Here is a 22,501-nt window from a genome sequence, read left to right as displayed (position 1 = left end):
AGACAAGTTAGGTGAGGTAATAATTTTTATTGGACCAACTTCTATTGGTGAAAAAAGACAAGCTTTTGATCTTCCACAGAGCTTTTCTTCTTATTGTTCAACACACAGTGTATTGTGTTTGTGAGAGCAGGAATGTAGGGCAGTATATGCTAGTAGTTTGCAATTATAGAAAAAAGTTGCTGAAGTTGTAGCAAAAGGACTCTGCATCTGGGAGTAAGACGTATATGGAGGTATTTTTTTTCCTGTTTGTTTGCTTTCTCTAATGCATGGAGGAAAAGAGAAGTGATTTGACTCCAGAAGGAAGGAATGCAAGCACAGGGACCTTACTTTTCATGGGGAGGGAACTGCACTAGCTCTAGGATTTGTTTGTTGTTGAGTTGGAATTGGAGAAGGCAGCTATAGCGGAAGATGAGCCAGGCAGGGGAGGAACAACTCTAAGGTTTGGCTGTCAGGCATAGTTAGGGAGAGAGGAGGAAGTTTCACAGGGAAGGAGAAACAATAGCTTTAGATCTAATAGATGCAGTACTACTTTGCCAGCTGCCACCCTACTACTGACATTTTGCAAACAAGTCCTCTACAGAGGACATTTCTCTATGCCTCAGTTCCTGTGGAATGGGAATAGTAATATTTCCTTACATCATAGAGTTGTTGTGAGGGAACACAATAATATTTATGATGCACTCAGATACTGTGGTGGTAGAGAACACGCAAGTACACAGATAGCTAAGATAGATGTTCAGCCCCCACCCCCACAAAAGTGTCTACATTTGTCTGCTGTGTGATGTTGCCTCCCTCCTTGTTCGTAGTTTTGAGAAAACATGGGAAAACAAATTCATGGTTCAAGAGTCCCTCAGCTCACCTGTTTTTAAGTAAATGAACCCCAGGGGAAATGGGGTTCGTCACCTTAGAAGGGGGAAATTTGGAGGGAGCCCCTAGTTAAAAGATTAGCACATTTAAAAAAAAATCCCAAGCACTATTGTGACCAGCTGTGTTTTTTGTGCTGGGATTTGAGATGATTGTACTAACTTTAACAGAGGCTGGATTGTCAGTGTCAAAAGGGTGCGACACAGGAGCACATGCTAAGAGACTGGGGTTTATTTCCAGAAGCTCTGGTGCCCCTCTGTATTGTAACTCAGCCCTGCGATGAGACTGGATGCGCAGCATTTGCCTGCTGGACTTTTTAAGGGAACGGTGTGGGGGGCTGAGGGAGGAGTCTCCCCTGGCTGTCAGGCAGGGGGAGTGACTCTGGTTTGTTTGTGAGGGAAGGCAGGTGGCAATGAGAGAGGGAGAAGAGGAGGGGTTTGACCAGGGAGCGGGGAGGGATCGGCACCTGTAGGGCTAGTGTATGGCAGCGGTTAGAGGAAGGGAAAGGAACAGGAACAGCAGGTGGAGGAGGAAGGCAGTGGGGGAAGGGCGGTCAGTTCCCCAGGGGAGGGAACCGCAGAGGGCAGTGGGGCGGAGGAGGAAGAAGGCACAGGTGGGTGTGGGGGAGCGAGGCGGAGCGCTGGGGTGGCCGGGGCCATCGCGGTGACCCTCGGGGGAAGGCTCCAGGCAGAGGGCGGCGGCGCCATGGCCCGGAGCTGGCGGTGGCTGCAGGGGCTGGTCCTCACCTGGCTCCCCATAGGTGAGTGGGGGGGAGCGGGCTGCAGCCGGGTCTGGCTCAGCGGGAGGCGCGGCCGCACAGGGGCCCGCCCCGAGTCCTCTGGGCCCCTTAGAAAGGGGCTGCGCCATGTCCAAGAAGGGCCCCGGGAGGGGGGCGGCGGCGGCTCGTTAGCGGAGCCCTCCCCGGCCGCGGGGTCTCTGATTTCCCCCCACCCCCAAAGTACTTGGACTCTTGCTCCTCCCCTTTCCTGGAGCAGTCCTGGGGGAGGGGTCTCCTCCCTGGGGGCCCTGCTCCCCTCCGGGCTGGGGTTCATGCAGCCCTGGAGAAGGGAAAGCTGGGCTCTTCCCCAGCTGAGCTGGGCAACCACATGGGGGGTGAGGGGAGAGAGGAAGATGCTGGGGCTCAGTGGCTAGCCTGGGTGCTTTGCCATCTACATGCCCCCTGCAAGCAGGCAGCAGCCTTGTCCCTAAAATCCCTTGTGGTGGAGGGGGGTGAGTTCCCCGGGAGAAGGGGCGAATGGGGTTGGGCTGCTTTGCAGCCTCCCTTGTGGTTTCACAAAGGGTGACAGTGCTGTAAAGATGGCCAGACATCCAGGAAAAAGAGGCTTCAACAGACAGGGCTCCTCTCTTGAGAAATCACTGCTCCCAGCCTTGACCCGTTTCCTGCTGGCTGGACGTATTGACTGTAGCATTCTTGGTGGGTTGCTGGACGGTCACTGGGTGATTCAAAGATGGCCTCATGATCTTAACAAAGAGCCTGTATTCAGAGGGAGCCAGTGTACAGAGCAAAATACAGAGTTGTGTGCACTCATTGATTGTCTTGTCTGAGAGAGACACTGCTATATGATTGTGATGTTCCCCTGGTATTATCTGGACCAGTGATCTGCTCCTTGGATTGTGCAACCGAATGACACTAGCCAGTGTCTCTGGCCCCAGACAAAACCCTAGGAATCTCCATCTTGCAGTGTCCGGTTATGCCAGCTGGACACTGCAAGCTTATATGAGTTTGTCAATTTAACAAAGAAATTGATATGTACCAGGCTTGTTATCCCAAGGGGAGTCTCTGACATGCTTCAAACCAAACAGATTTATTAACTATAAAGATAGATTTTAAGTGATAGGCAAAAAGTCAGAGTGGTTACCAAAAGACAACAGAAGAAGAGATGAGATCAGACCTTTGGGAAGAAAGGGTGTTCGTTGTGACCATCTCCAACCTATCTGAAAGGAATGAATGAAGCCTTCTTAGGGCTTGTACACACTAGCACTTACACCTCTACCCCGATATAACATGACCCGATATAACATGAATTTGGATATAAGGTGGTAAAGTAGCGCTCGGGGGAGGGGGGGGTTGCGCACTCCGGTGGATCAAAGCAAGTTCGATATAATGCGATTTCACCTATAATGCAGTAAGATTTTTTGGTTCCCGAGAACAACGTTGTATTGGGGTAAAGGTGTACTTTGATATAACTTAAGTTGCTCAGGGTTGTGGAAAAGCCACACACACACCGAGCAACATAAGTTAAGCTGACTTAAGCGCCAGAGTGGACAGCGCTATGTCGGTGGGAGAACCTTTCTTGCCAACATAGGTACCACTCAGGGAGGTGGAGTAATTATGCTGATGGGAGAACTGTCTCCCATTGGCATAGAGCATCTACGCTAGCAGCGCAACAATGGCGCAGCTACATCAGTACTACTGTAGCAATTATAGTGTAGACTAGCCCATCAACCCCTAGTAGTTCTTGTGGGTGAACTAGTAGTATCCTGTGGCTAACTCTCTGTTGAAATCAGCCAGTACTTCTATCAATATCAGCATGGACATTTGGCCTGGGTATATGGCTGTAAGGAGATGGATCAACCAGTGCAATCATTGCTGTCTCCCTGCCATATCCACCTCCGAAGCCTGACTAGGACTGATACAGAATTTTCATAGAGGTCAGATGCTGCTGGAAATGGTGTGGCATTAACTTCCCAGTAACTTTAGCTAGGATGAAAAGTTATAGACAGGGAGTTAGTCTGCAAGTTCATTTGTGCCCAGTAATGGCTTCTTGAGAATGACCTAAACCAGGGGTAGGCAATCTATGGCATGCGTGCGAAAGGTGGCCCACGAGCTGATTTTCAGTGGCACTCACACTGCCCGGGTCCTGGCCAGGGTGCTCTGCATTTTAATTTAATTTTAAACAAAGCTTCTTAAACATTTTAAAAACCTTATTTACTTTACATACAACAATAGTTTAGTTATATATTGTAGATTTATAGAAAGAGACCTTCTAAAAACATTAAAATGTATTACTGGCACGTGAAACCTTAAATTAGAGTAATTAAATGAAGACTCCGCAAACCACTTCTGAAAGGTTGCCGACCCCAACCTAAACTATCACATGTTTTAGGGTGACAGTTTCCCCTCTTGGAGGCAAACGCTGATTAACTTGGTCAGAAGTAAGACCAAGTGTTCTTCATTTGATTTCACCAGTCATCAAGGGCAGTGCCATTTCACCAATGAATATGAGATCTGAGGCTTCAGTATCTAAAAATCTAGCAAGTGTTCAGTCTGATGCTCTCTTCCAGGCAGGGAGAGAAAGCAACTCCAATACCCTATTCACTGGCCTATAAAGTCAAGGGATTCTTTATCTAGCTCTGCAACTAACTGTGTAACCTTTGAGTCTGTTAACTCAATGTTTCAGAAGTGCAGAGCACTTGCAAGTCCTATTTATTTCCATGGGAACTTCTTGCATCTTTGAAAACCAGGCTACTTACCTTTGTGCTTCAGTATCCCCCTCTGTAAAATGGAGGTAATGACATTGACCCATCTTTGTAAAGAGCTTCGAGGTCCACAGATAAAATGCACTATATGAATTCTAGGTACTATTTTATTCCTGCCTGAGAGACACTGTTAGAAATGGTTTATGGGAATGGGATGCTGTGTTGCTTTGATTTGAACTTTAAAGGAGCTATGCCCCTGAGCCTCTAAGGGTTTAATCAGCTCAAGATTTTGCCAGGTGTAGCAATGTCTTCGCTGCCAAAAAGACTGGGAGATGGGTTTACAGTGAGAACATCGGCAGTATGGGATTATGGAGGAGCTCTTCAAAGATGCAATGGAAGTTAGATGGCTAGCTCACAATGATTTTCTGCTGGAGTTAGGGCAGTTAGGTACCTTTGCCTTTGAAAAACTCTCCCTAAACCCATTTCATCCCACCCTTGCCATATCCTATCCTGTGTGGGCTACTCTCCCCTTCAGCAGTGTTCGTATTGGGTTATCTAAAGGTGCTGGTGATATCTTTGTGGTTATTAATGAAAAGCACACCCTTTTGTGTTATCTTATTTACCCTTGATAAGGGAATGCTGGGGTGTGACTGAGCTAATGTACTGTTTATTGAAACCTTTAAAAATTTACTCAGTCGATGTAGTTGTTTGGGATGTAAAATGCCACAGACTAGTAAGGATTAGCCATATGGATGAAATGAATGAGGTGAGGAAAGTCAAAATTATACCCCATTAAAAAGAAGTGCTGTGAATTGTTCTGAACTGATAAGTGGGCTGCCTTTATTAACTTTCCTGTTGCAGTGAAGTATGGCAGTATCATCCTTTTATATCACATTTAGTGCCAGATATTATTGTGGCAAATAGCTTAGAATGATTAAAAAAATTGATGTTTATATGAATGTGTAGAACCACAGATGGTATGCTCATTAGGCAAACAAGTCTAAGGCCAGGCTAATTTACATCTGCATATAGCAACCACAGTAATTACATCGCTTGTGCATAGCTACACTTTGCTCCTTGTGTCGGTGGTGCATGTCCTCACCAGGAGCACTTGCATTGATTGTACTGTCGGCATGGGGCATTGTCGGACAGCTCCTGAAAGCCAGTAAAATGCAGACTCTACACTGACATTGCATTGACCTAACTACATTGACCTTGACTCTATGCGTCTCGTGGACATGGAGTTATTAAGTTGGCTTAGGGGGGCAGTTACGTTGGCGGGGAGCCAGATTTCAGTGTAGACATTTACATAGTTAGGTCGACGTAGGTTGATGCAGGGCAGCTTAACTATAGTGTAGACCAGGCCTAAGAGCTCCTACTTGTGCTTCAGGACACAGTGTGGAGACAGGACTAGATGCCTCTTGAGGTCCCTTCTACTTCTATATTTCTATGATTCTGTGGTTACCATGCTGGCTCAGGATGACATTTTCTTCCCATGGAATAATGATGCATAGAAATACTTTTCTAGGATGCATATTGCATTCTTTGTAGCGATCGGTCCTGGCCATTGTCTGACAGGAAACCAGGCTAGATGGACTAATGTGTATGCTATGGGTCAGAGATGAGGACTGGGAATTGGAACCTCTAAGTTCTTATCCTGGCTTTGCTACTGACTCTCTGTGTGACCCTGGGCAAGTTTCCTTATCTGTAAAATACTTCACTTGAAGGATTTTGAGCCTTCCCTTAGTGTAGCACTTGTGAAAGGCTAGGAGTGAAAGTTGCTATAGAAGGGCAAGGTGGCGGTGCTGCTACTGCCGAATGGCAGCTCTTATGCAACATCCATTCCCACTGGCTGGTGCCTCTTGTGTTCTCTCCTGCAGGCTGCCTCTCTCTGCTTGTGATAGTGCAGGATATTGAGCGATACACCACCTTATTTGCTTCTGTGATCCTCAAGTGTGACTACAGCACTTCAGCACAACTGCAGGATGTAGTGGTGACATGGCGCTTCAAATCCTTCTGCAAGGACCCCATCTTTGACTACTACTCTGCCTGTGAGTGCTCTACTCCCCCTCCCTGGGAAGCCTCTACAATGGGGAGGAAGGAGGGAGACTCATTACGGGGAGGGCAAGCCTTTGACCCTCTGTTGCCCACAAACCAAACAGTATGGTGGCATTTCCTGCAGGCTCTGGGCTGGGGAAACTTGTGGCAGGGATTGTCCCTGAGGGGAGTGAAAGATTAAATATTCCACCACCTATAGAAGTTTTAGCCAATAGCAGCCCATCCTCCTCCTCCTCCTCATCACATCATCACTGGTGTGCATGGAACCCAGAGCTCTGCCTTTGTGTGGTCAGAAGCGAAGGCTCTGCAAGCAGTGACAATGGACAGCAAACAGACTTTATAGCTGAGATCTCCTGCCTCCATGGGCTCAGGAATGAAGGTCCGCATGGTCACAGCTAGCCGGCAGTGACCAGGTATTATAATTTAAGGGGATTGGAGGAAATGGAGCAAATGCCTACTTTTGGGGGGCATGAGCCATAGCATACTAGTGCCTGTGACGACCTCTCTTGATTAAGTATCTTGTGTGTGGTCCTTTGGACTGACTTTACGGACATACAGAACAGCAAACCTTTAACATCCACTCTCCTCCTTCTCCTCCTCCCCTCGATGTGATTACAAGGGAATACCCTGTTAGGGCTTAAAGAGGATTAAGGTTGGTGATTGTATGTATATCTGATTTACTTCCCTTCCATTTGCCTCCCCAAGTTTCAGCTCACCAGACACCTGGAAATTGAGGATTATGCTGCTAGCTTGCTCTCGGGAATAAATCACATTCCCCCTCATTCTCTAATAATTCCACTGGATCCACTGTCCATCTCCGGATTCTATATTCTATTAGTGCCTACAACGTGCTAGACTCTGTCCACATACACAGAACCACATACACAGAAAGACAGTCCTTTTCCCCATTCACAAGACAAGCATCATGGAAAAGTTGGGGAAAAGGGAGCCAATCCGTACAACTCTATTCACCTCAAAACTCTATTTAAGAAGCTAATTTATTTTTTAAATGGTTGAGATTTAGGTTCCACTTGTCCCATGGGCTGCATATCTCTGGTCACCTCGTGGTTCCCTCTGCACACTGAGAACTGGCCTCCTTTCTGCTCCTCTCTGCCATCTTCATTACTGTGGAAACAAGAGCCTTCTCCTCTGCAGCTTCTGCATTCTCAAAGTCTCTCCGCCTCATTCACTTTCTACCTCCGTAAACGATTTTGTCCTCCCTGTTTTGCAGTATGCTTTTTCTTAAAGACTCAACACACTTTACTTTGTATAATCACATATTCACTCACACCCAGATACAAGGGATTAACCACACAATTTGTCAGTAAGGGACTCCCTACCCTTTCTGAGGTGATAACATTTGGGGTTTCAGATCAGGGCTTGACTCAAATCCTTGCTGTCATCTAAGTTGTGTTTAATGGCTTATTTGTAGCCTACCAGGCTGGTTTAGCTCTTGGCCAGGACCCATCCAATGACTGTAATGACAACCAGCGGGTGGTGCGCATAGTCATTCAGAGACGTGGACAGAACGAGCCTGTGCTAGGCATAGAGTACAGACAGCGCAAGATCACTATCCAGAACCGTAAGTGACCACTGGGGAGGAAAAAGGGCATGAATCCAATAACGACCCAACATTCTGCCTCCCCTCGCTTCACAAAACATGAATCTGGTCAACTCTATCTGTGACTTACAGACACTATGAGCAAGGCCTGCAGCCAGATTCCTGTTGAATGTCACCACTGGAGGATGTTTCAAGTTCCACAAGCTAAAGCTGAGATAAGGGCACTTGGATTTCATGCTCTCACACAACCTGAGCACCACAGGGGTTAGGAAGGAATTCTGCACCATATGTGGCAAGTGACCAGGTGCATTATATTGAGTTCACTTTCCTCTGAAGCAAGGTAGTAGCTACAGCCAGACTTGGGTTACTAGACTTGATGGAATGATGTGGTGTGATCAGAGGGTGGGATACCAGACTTAATGCATCAGTGATCTGACCTGATGTGGACAGGAGGTGTGATATTGGATTCAATCTGATATGATAAATCCTAGGGATATTTTTCTTATTGTGCAATAACATGCTTTGATGTGGCTGACTGATTTTTCCTCTGGAAAAATAATAGGCTGACTCCTTATTAGGAGGAGAGAAAGAAATGAAAGATAGAGGGGTGTGTACAGTGTAAAGGTTTCATCGTTTTTTGCAGAGGACAGGGTGATGTAGTGTACTATTTGTAAATAAGTCTACCTTCCAGTGGCTGAGTCCACAAAAGGGATAAGGGACCTGCTGCTGCAACTGACAGAGGGAGCTCTTGGTTAGCTCAAGTGGCAGTCCTGTATATTTTGCTGATGAAAAACCAGGGGTCTAGCTTCCCAAGAGAGGAAGGGGTGGTGGTGCAGCACCTGTCTGTGATCAGTAGCACAGGAATTTGTTACACTAGGGTCTGAGAGCAGTGCCAGTCCCAAAGTGCCCTCTAGTCACTGTGTGTTTTTCTTCCCTAGGGGCAGACCTTGTGATCAATGAGGTGATGTGGTGGGACCATGGAGTCTACTACTGTGCTGTTGAGTCTCCAGGAGACACTGCAGGCGACCCAGACAAAGAGGTTAAGCTCGTTGTTCTGCGTAAGTACCAGCACTCTGTTTTTCCACCCACCTGTAAATCTCTCCTGCTATTCTCTTTTCTCTCTCACCTCAAAGTCTCTCGGAGGTGCTCAGTATCTACCTGCAGCAACATACAATCGGGGTCTCTTAATTCCTCTCCTCCTCCTCAGATTGGCTCACGGTGATCTTCATCGTTCTTGGTGCTCTCCTCCTCCTCATACTGATCGGGGTGTGCTGGTGCCAGTGCTGCCCCCAACACTGCTGCTGCCATGTCCGCTGTGCCTGCTGCCCAACCCGCTGCTGCTGCAATGAGGAAGGTGAGGCAAAAATGGGCATGTATATCCAACGTACTATGGCATCCACAGATACGGAACATGTCTCGTATCACTCAATGTATGGGGAAAGCAGGGCTTTTTAGTAGCAAGCTAGCCTGTGACATTTCTCTGGCTAATGTTACCCTCAGAACAACATTTATAAAATGAGAGATTGGAGTCTAGAAAACATGGTCCCCATCCCCTCCCTCCCTTTTTGTCCCAGGTCCAAAGGAAGCAACCCTGACCTCGTATCTCTCTCCTCCCCCTTCCACCATTTTCCTTACATGGCTAGCTCAGTGTCATTTCTTCCCTATCCCACTGCAGTTCTTCTACCACAGCAGCTGAGGTAGGCAGGGACTGCCTTGTCCCAGGAGTCATGGTAGAGACCCTGTCCTTAGGTTCATTGACAGAGCTACAATCCTTAAAGTGTGGTTCTGCTCCAAAAAGTAGCTTTATAAAAGCTGAATTTTTGTGTCACTATGGCTAGCTCTAAACTGCTACAGTTTACAACTAAGGCCAGATTACCCCATCGCTGGGCCTTAGACAAACAGACACTTCTGCTTGAGTGTGGAGGGGAGGCCCTGGGGCGGGAGGGGTCGTGTGTTTGGAGAGCAAGCCCTCATGTTGTAGTGTGGGAGGTCAAGCCCACCACCTGAAGCATGGCTCCTGTCCCACAGGGCAGGGTCTGGATTCCTGCTCCAGGCATTGCAACCTGGCACAGGGGGTTGCAGCACCATGTAGGTTTGGTCCAGGTTGGGCTGCAGAGGGTGGCCAGGGGCAGGGGTCAACTTTTTTTGTTTGCTCCTTCTTCTTTCTCTGATTCCTCAATTGTAATTTGTGCTCTTCTCCAGTCCTCTCCATTCTTCCGCACTTCTCCCTCAACTGCATGCTGGGATTTATGCGTGTAGAAACCCTCCAAGCAATTCTTCCTTTTCTGCCTCTTTTCAGAGGTCCTTACAGCTGTTGCTCTGCTCCATTGCTCCCTGACCCAATTCCTTTTGGTCTTTATTATTAATTTTATTATTGAGCATCCAGAAAGCTACTTGTCTCCTTCCAAAGCAAACAAAGAATGGGATGCTAGAGGCATCTCAAAATAAGTTCCTGGGATAACAGGACGTTATATGGAAAAACTGGGACTGTCCCAGTACAGGCAGAAGAACACAGCTCTTTAGACAGACATCCCCAAACATACAGTATCTTTGTTCACTTAGGCCACTAGAGGGCAGCCCACACCATCTGAAGCAAGAAAAGCTGCCGTTGATGTACAGGTAAAGGTTAAGGACCTGGATTTTTTGAATCTCTTAGGGTATGTCTAAAATGCACACCAATGGCAGTGGCGTGTAGGGTACCTGTAGCTACATGCCACAGTGTAAACAGGTTGCAGCCACACTGGGGTGTGTAGCCACATGTCAGTGAAAAGCTATGGCAGAGGGGAGCTGCCAGAGCTTTTCCCTGCTGACTCTTCACTGCCACAGCCTCTCTCTTTGGTGAGAAAAGGCTCCTGCTAAAAGTCCCGGTGTAGATGTGGGAGGTACTGCTTGGGCATGTAGAGAGTCGTATACAGGGCCGGTTCCAGGCACCAGTGAAGGAAGCAGGTGCCTGGGGCAGCCAATAAAAAGGGGCGGCACTCCGTCCATTCTTGGGGCAGCACGTCCAGGTCTTCGGCGGTAATTCGGTGGCAGGTCCTTCATTCCCTCTCTTCCTCTTCGGCGGCACATCCGCGGCAGCTCAATCGGGTCTGTCTTTTTTTTTTTTCCTTCGCTGCCGCAATACACAAAGAACAAACAGGTGTTTTCACTCTAGGTGAGTTGTTAGATTAAGGCAAAATGAAGAAATTCCCTGCCCCAGAGAGCTTACTCTGCCCTACGCTGGCGAGGACAGAAGAGACACAATTTGTTGTGTGTGGACTCACTTCTTATGGGTGTCCATAGAAGAGGCAAGTCTTCAGGAGGGACTTGCATGGGGAGTGTGTGGTTGGCAAACAGATATGGGGGGAGCATTCCACATATCGGAGGCAGTATGGAGTGGGAGAAGGTGAAAAGAATTTTGAGGCTGGCATCTTTGGTGGTGCACAGGAGTTGGAGTGGCAGGGGGAATACAATGAGAGGAAAGATCAGTGGAGTAGACCAGAGCCAAGTTTGTAGCACTTTCAGCGTGAGAACAAGAAGTTTAAATTTGGGAGGGGAGAAATTCAAAGTTGGGGATGACATGGTCAAACTAGTGAGCAAGGAAGATAATTTTAGCAGTGATACTGTGCATCGATTGGAAGGGTACAATACTGTACAGGTGTTGGATCAGCCAGAGAGAAAGAGGTTGGCGTAATCCAGACAGGAGCTGGACAGAGCAGGACAGAGTGCCTTCGCTCTGAGCACAGAGGAAGGGATGGCTTTGGAGATTGTGACAGGGTTGGGACTCACCACTTGGCGCCTCCTACTGGTTGTCTCTGGGAATTAGCTCTGTCCAGCAGAGCACCCCCTCCTGGTGGTGTCCCATCTGTCATCTCGCCCTCAGTAGCAGGGTAGTGTGGCCCAACGGCCAGAGGCGTAGGGGGACCCGGGCTCTCCCTCTCCACCAGGTCCCAAACCAGGGCTCTCCTAATGGCAGGGTTCCCCTTGCTGTTGGCTCGGCGGGGATCCGGCCGCAGCACGCCAGGCTCTTACGCGGCTTGTCCCTAAAGTTCCCCTGGGTCACTTCCTACCTTCAATGTCGTGGTCTCCTCCGGAGACATGGGTTCTGATCCATTCCCCTCCAGCGGGTCCTCCGTCTGGGATGCAGGGTGTGGGCCGGCTAGGCTGGCTCCTAGAGCGTGGGCTGTCCCTCCTCAGGAGCTGGCTGTGTGTGTCCTTCTCCTCCGGTGGCTAGCCCCAACTGAGCAGCTTTGCAGGCTTTTATACCTAGCCTCCAGTTGGAGCATGCCCAGCAGGGCTTCCTCTGCCAGGAAGGAAGGGTTAACCCCTGCTGCGTCAGTGCGGAGCCGCTCTGCCCCGTCACAGAGATACATTGTAGAAGATGAAACGGAAATGATTTGGACAGTCTGCGAGGATGGAGCAAAAGAGAGCAAGGAGTTTACTGTGACTCCCCATCATCAAACCAGCCATAATTCTGGGCAAAAAGGAGGTTGGAAGTGTTGTCAGCAATGATGGGGAATGGAGAAGTTAAAGAGGGATTAAGAGGAAGAAGGAAGTAAAGTGCCTCTCTCACTGTGTGCAAATCTCCATCTTGAACTGCTTCACAACCCTGCCCCTAGTGAAAAAACAGGTGGACCTTTTACATTAAAAGGTGCAGTACATAACAGAACCATACCTCACAAGCGAACTCTTTCCCATCTGCCTTAGATCGTTTTGCACCCCAGCAGAATTCCTCTGTTTCCATTTCTAGCAACTGCTCTAGACCTTCTCTTCTTTCCTGGGTCATGCTCATTACGCTGGATCCTCTCTGGCTCTGTTTCAACTTTGCCCCAAGCCAAAGAGAGCCCTTCATGTGGGTGATCTCCAGTAATTCTCTATTGCTCATACCCACATGCTGCCATATACCAAGCAAAGTTTGTATCAAGAGCGCTGGGCAGGTAGTGTCCCTGAGCAGAGATGCTGTAACTGTGACTCTTCTTGCCTAGCCCTGGAACGACATAGGTTCATGAAGCAGGCTCGGACACTTATGCCATGGATGACACACCATCCGTTCTACGTGGGAGGTGACAGGAACTCCCAACTCTCTTCTTACCAACTGAACCCATTGCTGCAAAAAGGTGAGCCCTTGGGTATCCGTGCAGGGAGAGTAAGGCAGGCACTTGAGTCTGGTAACTCCTTGGGGTCTAGTAACTTGGCTGTGCTTCCTCAGCCACAGAGGTGATGAGATGTTCCTACCATGACTCAGTTATATTGTACTGTGGGGTAAGAGGGGATCCAGTCTCTCTGCCCTGGAGAGGGCGCTACAGGGGTTATGCTGTTCATAGTCAACTCCTTATAGTCAAAACTGACACAAAATGAGTAGAAGGCTATTTGTTTATGCTGCCACCAGTCTGTATAAATGATTGAGGACAAACGGTCCTCAATACCTCTATTTCATCTAACAAAGAAACAAGGGAGGATTCACATTGAACTTAATTCTTCCCTGTTATTGGTTCCTTATGTCCATTTCCAGGCCCTCTCGTCTCCTACCCACTCCCCCTCCCCCTCAAAAAAGTAGTCAAAGTTGTAAATGAGTATCAATAACTTAAGGAAAAGGTTAAAAGACTGTTGTACAGAGATGAAGATTAGCAAACCAGAGTAGGATTTCTTATAGGAAAACTTTAAAAACGCAAACACTGGAAAATAAGGAAATGCAGCATGATGTTTTACCAAACAACTTTAACTCTGCCCTTGTTCGCCATCAACTTGAAACAAGTTTTGTAATACTGTCCTGACAGCTGCACAGCATGCTTCTTCAGATTTAGCTCCTGTGATTTCAGGACATATTATAAACTGCGTATATGCTTATTGCTGGAAGACCTTCTAACCGGTGATCTCTTACAGCTAACTGATATTGCCCACCATGCTTCTGTGCATGCTGTCTTTGTACAGCCAGTCAGTTAAGATGTGAGCAGCTATAGGAGTTAAGCCCCATTTTCCTGGCCAAACTGTACATCTTGGCTTTGTCTACATGGCTGGGGGAGATCGATCTAAGTTACACAACTTCAGCTATGTGAATAACATAGCTGAAGTCGACGTACTTAGAACTACTTACTGTGGGGTACACGCTACGCGATGTCGACTGGAGATGCTCTCCCGTCAACCCCCCTTGTGCTTCTCGTTTAGGTAGAGTACAGGAGTCAACGGGAGAGCAATCTGTGGTTGATTTGGCGGGTCTTCACTAGACCTGCTAAATCGACCGCCGATGGAACAATCGCCGCGCGTCGATCCCCTGGTAAGTGTAGACAAGGCATTATACCCATTCTGTCTGTAAGTAAATGAGTTTGAGACTGAGCCACCAAGGCTGGCATGATTTAAGATGTGGTACTCTGACACTTATCTATGACACATGTCTGTTAGGAAAGTTCATGCTGGCAGAGGACGGGCAGAGTTAAGATTGTTTGGAATACCATAAGTCTCTGTGTATTTTCGTACTTCTCCACACTGTTGCTCTTACGTTTTCCCTTATATTACAGTTCATTAGTTTGCTACTCTTTATGCTAATCTTCATAGTACTTGTTTTTCTTCATAGTATTAAGGTCACAAATATGAATCAACTCCAGCTTCACAAAGTTTTTTGCATGTGAATTTACACTTGGCTTTTGACGAAGTTGGCAGGGAAATGAACTGGTGTCCCAGCCACACAGAACAGTTTGTTCTTTTTCAAGCAGATAAATTAGAAGAATACCTCCTGAACTGACATTCCTGGTTTGCTGAATGACCCTGTGACTTATCACCTCTAAGTTCCCCAAAACACGCCAGCCTATTACTAGCTTGGCTTCGGTCCTTGCTGCATGTGGTTTGGGAGCTGGATGGCTTTGCAGGGGCCCCTTTGCCTAATAGGCAGAGAGGGGAGAAGGTATCTGGTAGCTTACTTGGGCTCCTTTTTGACTCAGGAGAACCAATTTGCTCATTAGCAGGGAGGGAGATGTCTCCTTATTGCCTCCCCCTGACTGCTGCTCTCCCTTGTCCCCTATCCTTAGATGTCTCTCTGCAGAGCAGCCTCCCACTGGTGCATTCACAGGGCCAGCTGCCCCCCAAAAACAACATCCTGGACTATCTGGAGTCTGAGATCCAGAACCTCAACCTATCCCAGCCCCTGCTACCCTCCCACCACTTTGGGGCCAATCAGCATCCCAGCGTGCTCTCCTCCCTGAGCTCGGAGGTTGTGGAGCGCAGGGTAATCCAGCTGCCTCCCATCACTGAGCTCATCCCATCCTCGCAGAGGAGCAGTAACTTGTCACACCTGCAGCGAGCTGGCCATGCCGCAGGACCCTGGGGCTCCACAATAGAGGATGAGAGGGAGGACTGGAGAAGACACCAGCCCTTGGATGGAGATTCTCACTCCAGCTTCGATCGGGAATCCTGGGACAAGGGACGAGACCAGCCGCCTCAGAGGCAGGGGGAGGGCAGCTATGACGGCAGGCACCGGAGTTCCAGGCGGGATGTTTCGCCCATGCGCCGGCCAGACCGCAGTAGGTATGGTGACATCTTCTACCCTCGGGAGGCTAGGGAGCGCTCGGGCCGCCGCTTCGACCTCAGGGAGCAGCCTTTGGAGAGGCAAAAGTATCAACGCTCCAATAGAAAAGGCAGCAGTTCGGAGCAGCGGGAGCGCCAGCATCGCAGCTACTCTCCTCCGGCACGACGAGAGTCGTGGAGCTCGGCAGAAGAGCATGATCGCTTCCAGGGGAACAATAGGCAACGCCACCGTCGCTCCCCAGGCTGGCCAGAAGACAAGCCGCCCAGTTACCGCTCACTGGAAATCATCCCAGCCAAGGACAGCAGACACAGAAGCAGCGTGGGACAGCAGTCGGTGAGTCAGAGTCCCTGACTGCTCTCTGATGAGAACGGTTAGCCCCTCTGTGTGTGGGAGAATGGGTGTCAAATGCATGCTGGAGTCTGATGCATGTCAAGGCAGGGGTTAGGTGCAAAACGTCCCACACAGCTTGGTTGAGGGAGGTGCTGAATTCTCCCACATTGCGTGCTCACACAGCATAGTTATGGTGTGTCAGGGTAGGAGGGGTATCAAATTGTTCCTCTGACGCACAGCCTTGGGAAGGGGTGTCTGTCGCCCCAGAGCACAGGGGTGTTGTTTTTTTTTTTTAATTTTGATTAGTTCCATTTTTTAAAAATGTCAATTGGCATGTTACTTCTATAAGTCTCTGCTATTTAAGAAAATTAACAATAATTTTGTAAGGAGCAAAATATACCTTTATAAATACCTGTATCTAATATGGCCAAAACATTCAGACTTGAGCACCTAAAGTTAGGCACCTAAGTCCATATTTAGGTTCCTAAACTAGTGGCCCGATTTTCAGAGGTGCTGAGCAGTTAGTGCCAATTCTACTGCACATACCTGGACTGAGAACTGAACTTGCTTCACACTGAACAGGGATTAGCTGAGAACAATTTTTGGGAGCTATCAACCTGGGGCAGTATTTAAACTGGCAATGCAGGGGCAAAAGGCTTCATATCCAATTCCCAACCTTATCCAGCCCACCCCCTGTATCCCCTGACTTTTTTTTTTTTTTTTTTTTTTTTAATACATCCCAATTTTTAGGAGGTGTGGGGAAACAAGTGACCTCCAAGTCCCTCAGATGTAGGATCTTAAAACAGAGGGCTCTTGTCAAAGGGGTCATGCCCCACAGCAATGTGGTATTCCCCTCCTCTGTCCCCTCTCCTGTCAGAGCTACAAAGATACCTTTCTGTAAGGGAAACCCGGGTCCAGTTTGAACTCTGTTGCTGGTACAAAGGTCCTTGCTGCTTTGCTACAGAGTGGGGTAGGGAGACATGCTTTCTATGTTATCCCCACACTTGTGACTCTCTTTTTTTATTTTTTCCTGCAGGAAAAAGGAAGTTCCCGCAGTGGGAAAAGCATGGTCATTTAATACCATGGTGGAAGGACCGAAACTCCCAGTGGTTCTGCTTTGGGGCTCCCTTTTGCCCTCCCAGTGTGTAATTTGGGACGGCTATTTCTGACTGAACAGGAGACCTGCAACAACTGGATAAAATAAAATGTAGTGGAGACGAGTGATGAATCTGTGCGAAGGGGGCCAGGAGTTCAGTGGCTTTATAACATCTGAAAACCTTCTTATTCCTTCCTTACTCTAGAGACTTTGGTTTCAAACAGACCCTGATTGTGGAACATGGTCCCTTTGAGAGTAGAGCTTCTGGTGGCACTGAACAAATAGTATGTCCTCCCTCTCTGACTTCGAATATCTCCAAATGTTGTGCATGTGGCCCTGAGATTCAGCACCAAACATTAGAGTGTTCACTGTGACTAATAAGTGGTTGTTTCCTTTTGCCTCAGTGAGTTTCTGTCGTACAGCCCTAGATGAAACCAGCAAGCAAACAATACTGTGCAGTAAAGGAAGCGTCAGAATGCTACATGCACACGCGGATCTACATGCACACTCTACAAGAGCGCACAGCAACTTCTGTGCTTGGAAAAACGCCTCAAAATTGCCAATGCTTCCAGTTTATATTGACACATACCTTAATAAGGACATGGAGAGGCTCTGCCTAGCCATTTGACCCAGACTCTAGTGTATTCATGAGTTCTACAAGGTTCTGTTACCATAGGTTTATGCTGTTTTCGGGGGCTGAGCTATAGGTAACTGCCATCTTGGCAACAGTGGCCTGATTTTCAAAGTTATCAAGTTCATGCTCGTTTTAAGTCAATGGGAGCTTGGTGATACCCTATCACCTCCAAAAATGATGACCTCTGTAGGTATTTTTTTTTTTTTTTTTAAGGAATCAACCCTTTCCTGAACATCTCACATGCTCTGCTTTCCTTCTTGGCCTCTGTCTTCCTGAGGTGCTTATGGGGAAAATGGGCTCTAGAAGACAAGTCTTGTCCCTTGCTTTGCTATTGCCCTCCTAACATGCTATTAGGGAGCTGATCTTTACCCTGAACATTGCATTTTTCCTAAACTTGTTGCTCAACAGATCTGTGGTTTGGTTACTATTGGATTAAGGTGCCTGCCTATAAATTACCCTGTAACTAAAAGCAAAGAGAGAATTTCCTTTGGAAACCAATTGCAATAGGCAGAATAGCAGGTCAGTCTGTTTTTTCTTGACTGTGTTGCAAAAACGAGACAAAAGAATCCTTTTCTCTGGATGTTGAGATAAGAGCCTTCTGATCACCATGGTAAAGCTGCTTTCTAAAGGCACTTTGTGAACTGCTGACAGTAGGGTTCAGCTCTTTGTGTGGAGCTTTGGAAATGGCTTGTATATTATTTTGTAATTCGCAACACCTAAAGGTTGGTCAAGACCTATTCTTACTTCATCCAGTCCATTTCCCAGTTGGCACAGGATTGCTCTCTACAGGACATTTTAAAATTAAAACTGTCAGTGGAGTGCCTGCCACTTCCTTTGGGAAACTAGCTTACAGGAGTGATTTTGAAAATGACCCTTTCTTGCACTCTTGTGGGGAACCTCTCTCTGGAATTCATATAAAGTGCTTTTTCTCCCTCCCTGGGGCTGTGTGAAGGCCAGATAAAAGAACTCCTGGATAACACTGGTGCAAGTATCAATGGAGTGGTGTTGCCACACTAGGTGTGTTCTTTGTGTTTGTGGTTTTTCCCTTTGCTCACACTTTGGCAGTACTACAACATCATGGTAGCAGTGCTTTCTCTGGGTGTACTGTCCCACAGTTCCCAGCTCTGCTGTCTGAAGCAGTGGCTGCGAGTGGATTCTGAAAGGCTGTCTGGTAACCTACGGCCACTGTGAAAGGAGTCAAATTCCCACAATTCCCTGGGAACTAGTGCCATTTCTTAGTTCTTCTCTCAAACTGAGGGCGAAGGATGAACATCCAGCTCCCTCTTATTGTTCTATAAGAGGTTTTTTTTCTGGATTATCCTGAAAGAGTTGGAGACCAATGCCAACAGCTGATGGAACATTTTATGTAATCACCATCATCTTGGCCAGCACAGCAGGGATTGAAACAGGGACTATTAGAGCTAAAAGCTTGAGATCAAGAACCAGGCTGTACTGCAGGAGACTAACAAACTCACCTCTTCTCTGGATTGGGGGATGTATCACTTGTATGGATGACTACGTCACCCGTGCCCCACACCTGGAATAGCTGGCTCCATACAGAACTTGAGGATGATGCTCCCAGGTCTCGTATTGCGTCTGGGTCTGTTCCACGGCTGCACATCTGTGGAATCAAGTTCATCTGGAGACCTGTGAGGGACACGGCAGGGACTGCCTAATTTTATGTTAGAGAAGAATTTTCTGTATTTCCATTGTGAGCTAGCCTTGACATTGCAGCAACCAGAATGTAAGGATGAGGGCTCCATTCCCCATGGAAAAGAGAGACAATTGCTCTGTGGAATCCGGCTCCCTTGGATGGATCTGTGAAAATTTTTATTTAAAGATGAGATTTTAATGATATGTTGGTGGTAGTGGTACTTGTGTAATTCTGATGGTTTTAATACATTTCTCTCTGTGTGTGGTTGGCTAATGATTTTGTATTATATAAGAAGAGTTGGTGGACAACTGAATTGATATTAAAGAATAGAATTGTTGCCCCTTCTTCCCGCATCAGTATCCCATTCTGAGGGTACGTCTACACTTAAACCACTACAGTGGCCCAGCTGGAACACTGCGGCGTTGCCGCTGTCTACACTGCGTCAGGAGGGTTCTCTCATTGGCATAGGTAATCCACCTCCCCAACAAGTCTTTTGTCAACCTAGCCCTGTCTACACTGGGGGGTAAGTCAGCACAGCTATGTCGCTCAGGGATATGGATTTTTCACACCCCTGAAAGCTGTAGCTATGCCTTTGTAAGTTCCCCATCTAGACCAGTCCTGGTACTCAGCAGTGCCCCTCTGCAGAAGCAGATGTCTGGGGCTGAGCAGGTTGACTTCCCAGGGAGGAAAAATCAATAATACGGATTCTGGATATATTCAGTGTAACTTGCTTGATCTACATGCACCCTAATTCTGAAATGAGATGATCAAACAGCTTCTCTTCTTCCTACTCTCTCAGCCCAGAGCAGTGCCCGGCTCCCAAGGAGCAACTGCACCCCATGAACTGATTCTAATAAGAGCCCAAGGCACATAGTAAACTGCTTTTTGCGCAGCTGCTTCTTTCCCCCAAAGCTGCCTCTACACACAGTCTTCTATAACCCCAGCCTAACACAGCATGTCTTCCCAAGAGGCAAAACTTGTTCACATGCTAAGGGCTTTCCTAAACTGAAAAGTTGCATCAGCATAACTACGTCTCTCAGGAGTGTGAAAAATCCACACTCCTGAGAGTCATAGTTAAGATGACCTAAACCTTGCTGTAGACAGCTAGGACAACAAAATTCTTCTGTTTACCTAGCTGTCTACAGCAAGGTTTAGGTCATCTTAACTATGTCTCTCAGGAGTGTGGATTTTTCACATTCCTATCTACCTCTCCTAGAGGGATTAGCTTACCTAGACTTGAGCAATGCGAGAATCCCTTCTATTGCTGTAGTAAGTGTCCACACTCAAGCACTACAGTCATGCAGCTGTGTTGTAGTAGCATTTTAAGTGTAGACGTAGTCTGTGGAAAAAGAACATGAAGGTTACATGTAACTATGTGCTATTTGTGATGACTGCCAGAACTGTATGATTGTATTACTGACACAGCTTGGGGCTTTTGGCCTAACACCGAGAAAGTGAGCTCTCTTCTTCCCTTTCCCTATCAGCTCTGTAGTAGAGATGAAGAAATTATTTATTTGTGAATAGTTCATTCATTCTGGTTTTGACCATGTTTGGGCCCCTATTTTTCACTTTTTGATAACATTCACATGAGCTAAATTCTGCTTCTATGTATGTTTTTGGGACAACTAATTTCAAACCTGTAGCTGAAACATTTAATTTTGTGATTAAATGGTGGACAGTAGTAGTTTAGATTATCCAGTCGGGGACTGGAAACAATACTATGTGGTTTACATAACAAAACATGCAGTTCAAATAATAAATACTCATACTTGCACAAAATGGAGTCCGAGAAATCCACAGACTGCAGTTTGTTTGCACAAAAAGTTTCAAATAATTACAAAGAGCAAACAACTTCATAAGTCAATGAGCTTGTGTATAGGAGGTGAACTGTATAAATTCATTTCCAGTTGCTGATTCAGTTCTAGTCTCTGTGGATCGTGTTGCACAGTCAAAGGAATATCCCTTGCATACAAGAAAATTCCTGTATCAATAGAGATGAAGTGGGTACAAAGTGATTCTGCTATAACGAGACTCTTTCTTGTGGGTAATGAGTATGCGTGAACCTCCCATTGCAAGCTCTCCTGGCCTGCAGGGCAGGCAGATATTGATCCTGGCAACTGCTTTCCACTCATTGCTATAGAGCCATGAGTGGTATAAAATCTTCTGTTCTCACTGAACAAGAATGGACCCATGTGCCTGGCTCTCTTATGCATTTGCAGAGCTCCTAACACTGCAGTAGGTAGGCACCATTCCAGGACTGGAGGCCGAGAGGCTGCTTTTTGTGTAACTGCTGAGTTGTTCAAGCAAAGTAAACAATCACATAGACTGTTGGCAATTGCGCAACCCATAACCAAGAGTGCAAAAAGGCCCAGGAACAATCTTACAGCTTGTCTTTACTGCAGAGCTCACTCAGCTCAAGTGAGAGGGCCACACAGCAAAATAACCCTCAAACAGCACAGAGTGTTTGTGTTAGCAGTACAGTGTAGCTATGTCTCGATTGCATTATTAGACCCAGCAGCACTTGAGCTTCTACCTACACCTCCGAGGGACCAGCTAACTTGAGTTTAATGCACCAGTTAACCTGAGGTAGAGATTTTTGCACGTGCGTGGGAGTCAAGTTAGGGGCAACATTCAAATTATCTTGAGCTAATGCTGCAGTGAAGACAAGCCCTTTTGTAGTTCTGCATCTCGTTTAATCTCTACAATGTGCCTTGTACTATTTTTCTACAATGTCATTCCACTGTGCCAGCTGTACAATGAAAAGCCAGATGGTAATGGATGTTTGTATGTTTTGGTTTTTGAGTGATTGTCAAATGTATAATTAAAATAAATGAGAACTTCTAGCCATTTGTATCTGTGGTCTGTCCTTCCTACTTAGACCAAGAAATGTAATCAAGTGCTTAAAGCAGAAGAAACGGAATCAGAAAATCTTTGTTCCTAGAACTAGCCTTAGAGCTGCTTGGACCATGTTCTCTCCTTCCCCCTGGAAAATTTTGACTTTTTGTCAAAATGAGAAAAATCAGGGGGTTGGTCAGAATTTTTCAGTTTTCAAATGAAAAATTGAAATTTTTCAAGGAAAGCAGACACTTAGACCCCGATCCACAAATATTTTCCCATTACTCGTATTGAGGTGCCAAATTCCCAATGAAATCCATACTTTGAGGACAAGGGCTTTGCTTTTGTTTAAAACGCAATCTCCATCAAGAAATAATTTTGACAGAATTACAGGACCTTTAATCAAGTCACTTTACAAATCCCTCTGTCTCAGTTTCCCTCACTGTCTGTCAAATGAGATAATGATACTTATCCTCTGGTTGTAAACCGCTTTGAGCTTATAAGTGACAACAGAGGTAAATAGTACTATG

At 46.9% G+C, this 22,501-nt stretch overlaps 1 protein-coding gene across 1 annotated transcript; it reads left to right on the top strand.

Annotated features, from left to right (window-relative positions):
• Window positions 1-1,558: 1,558 nt before the first annotated feature.
• LOC128845370 (immunoglobulin-like domain-containing receptor 1) lies at window positions 1,559-21,989 on the top strand. Its single transcript, XM_054043984.1, has 8 exons — window positions 1,559-1,624; window positions 6,186-6,356; window positions 7,796-7,945; window positions 8,863-8,982; window positions 9,132-9,278; window positions 12,889-13,020; window positions 14,926-15,755; window positions 16,789-21,989. Exons 1-8 carry the CDS (start codon window positions 1,570-1,572, stop codon window positions 16,828-16,830), a joined length of 1,647 nt encoding a protein of 548 aa, XP_053899959.1. The 5' UTR covers window positions 1,559-1,569; the 3' UTR covers window positions 16,831-21,989.
• The last annotated feature ends 512 nt before the right edge of the window (window positions 21,990-22,501 follow it).

Source organism: Malaclemys terrapin, chromosome 1 (genome assembly GCF_027887155.1).
Source record: "Malaclemys terrapin pileata isolate rMalTer1 chromosome 1, rMalTer1.hap1, whole genome shotgun sequence".
In the NCBI taxonomy this organism is placed as follows: Eukaryota; Metazoa; Chordata; order Testudines; family Emydidae; genus Malaclemys; species Malaclemys terrapin.
The sequence above is the reverse complement of the archived record's forward strand: the minus strand, read 5'-3'. Positions and strand labels throughout refer to the sequence as shown.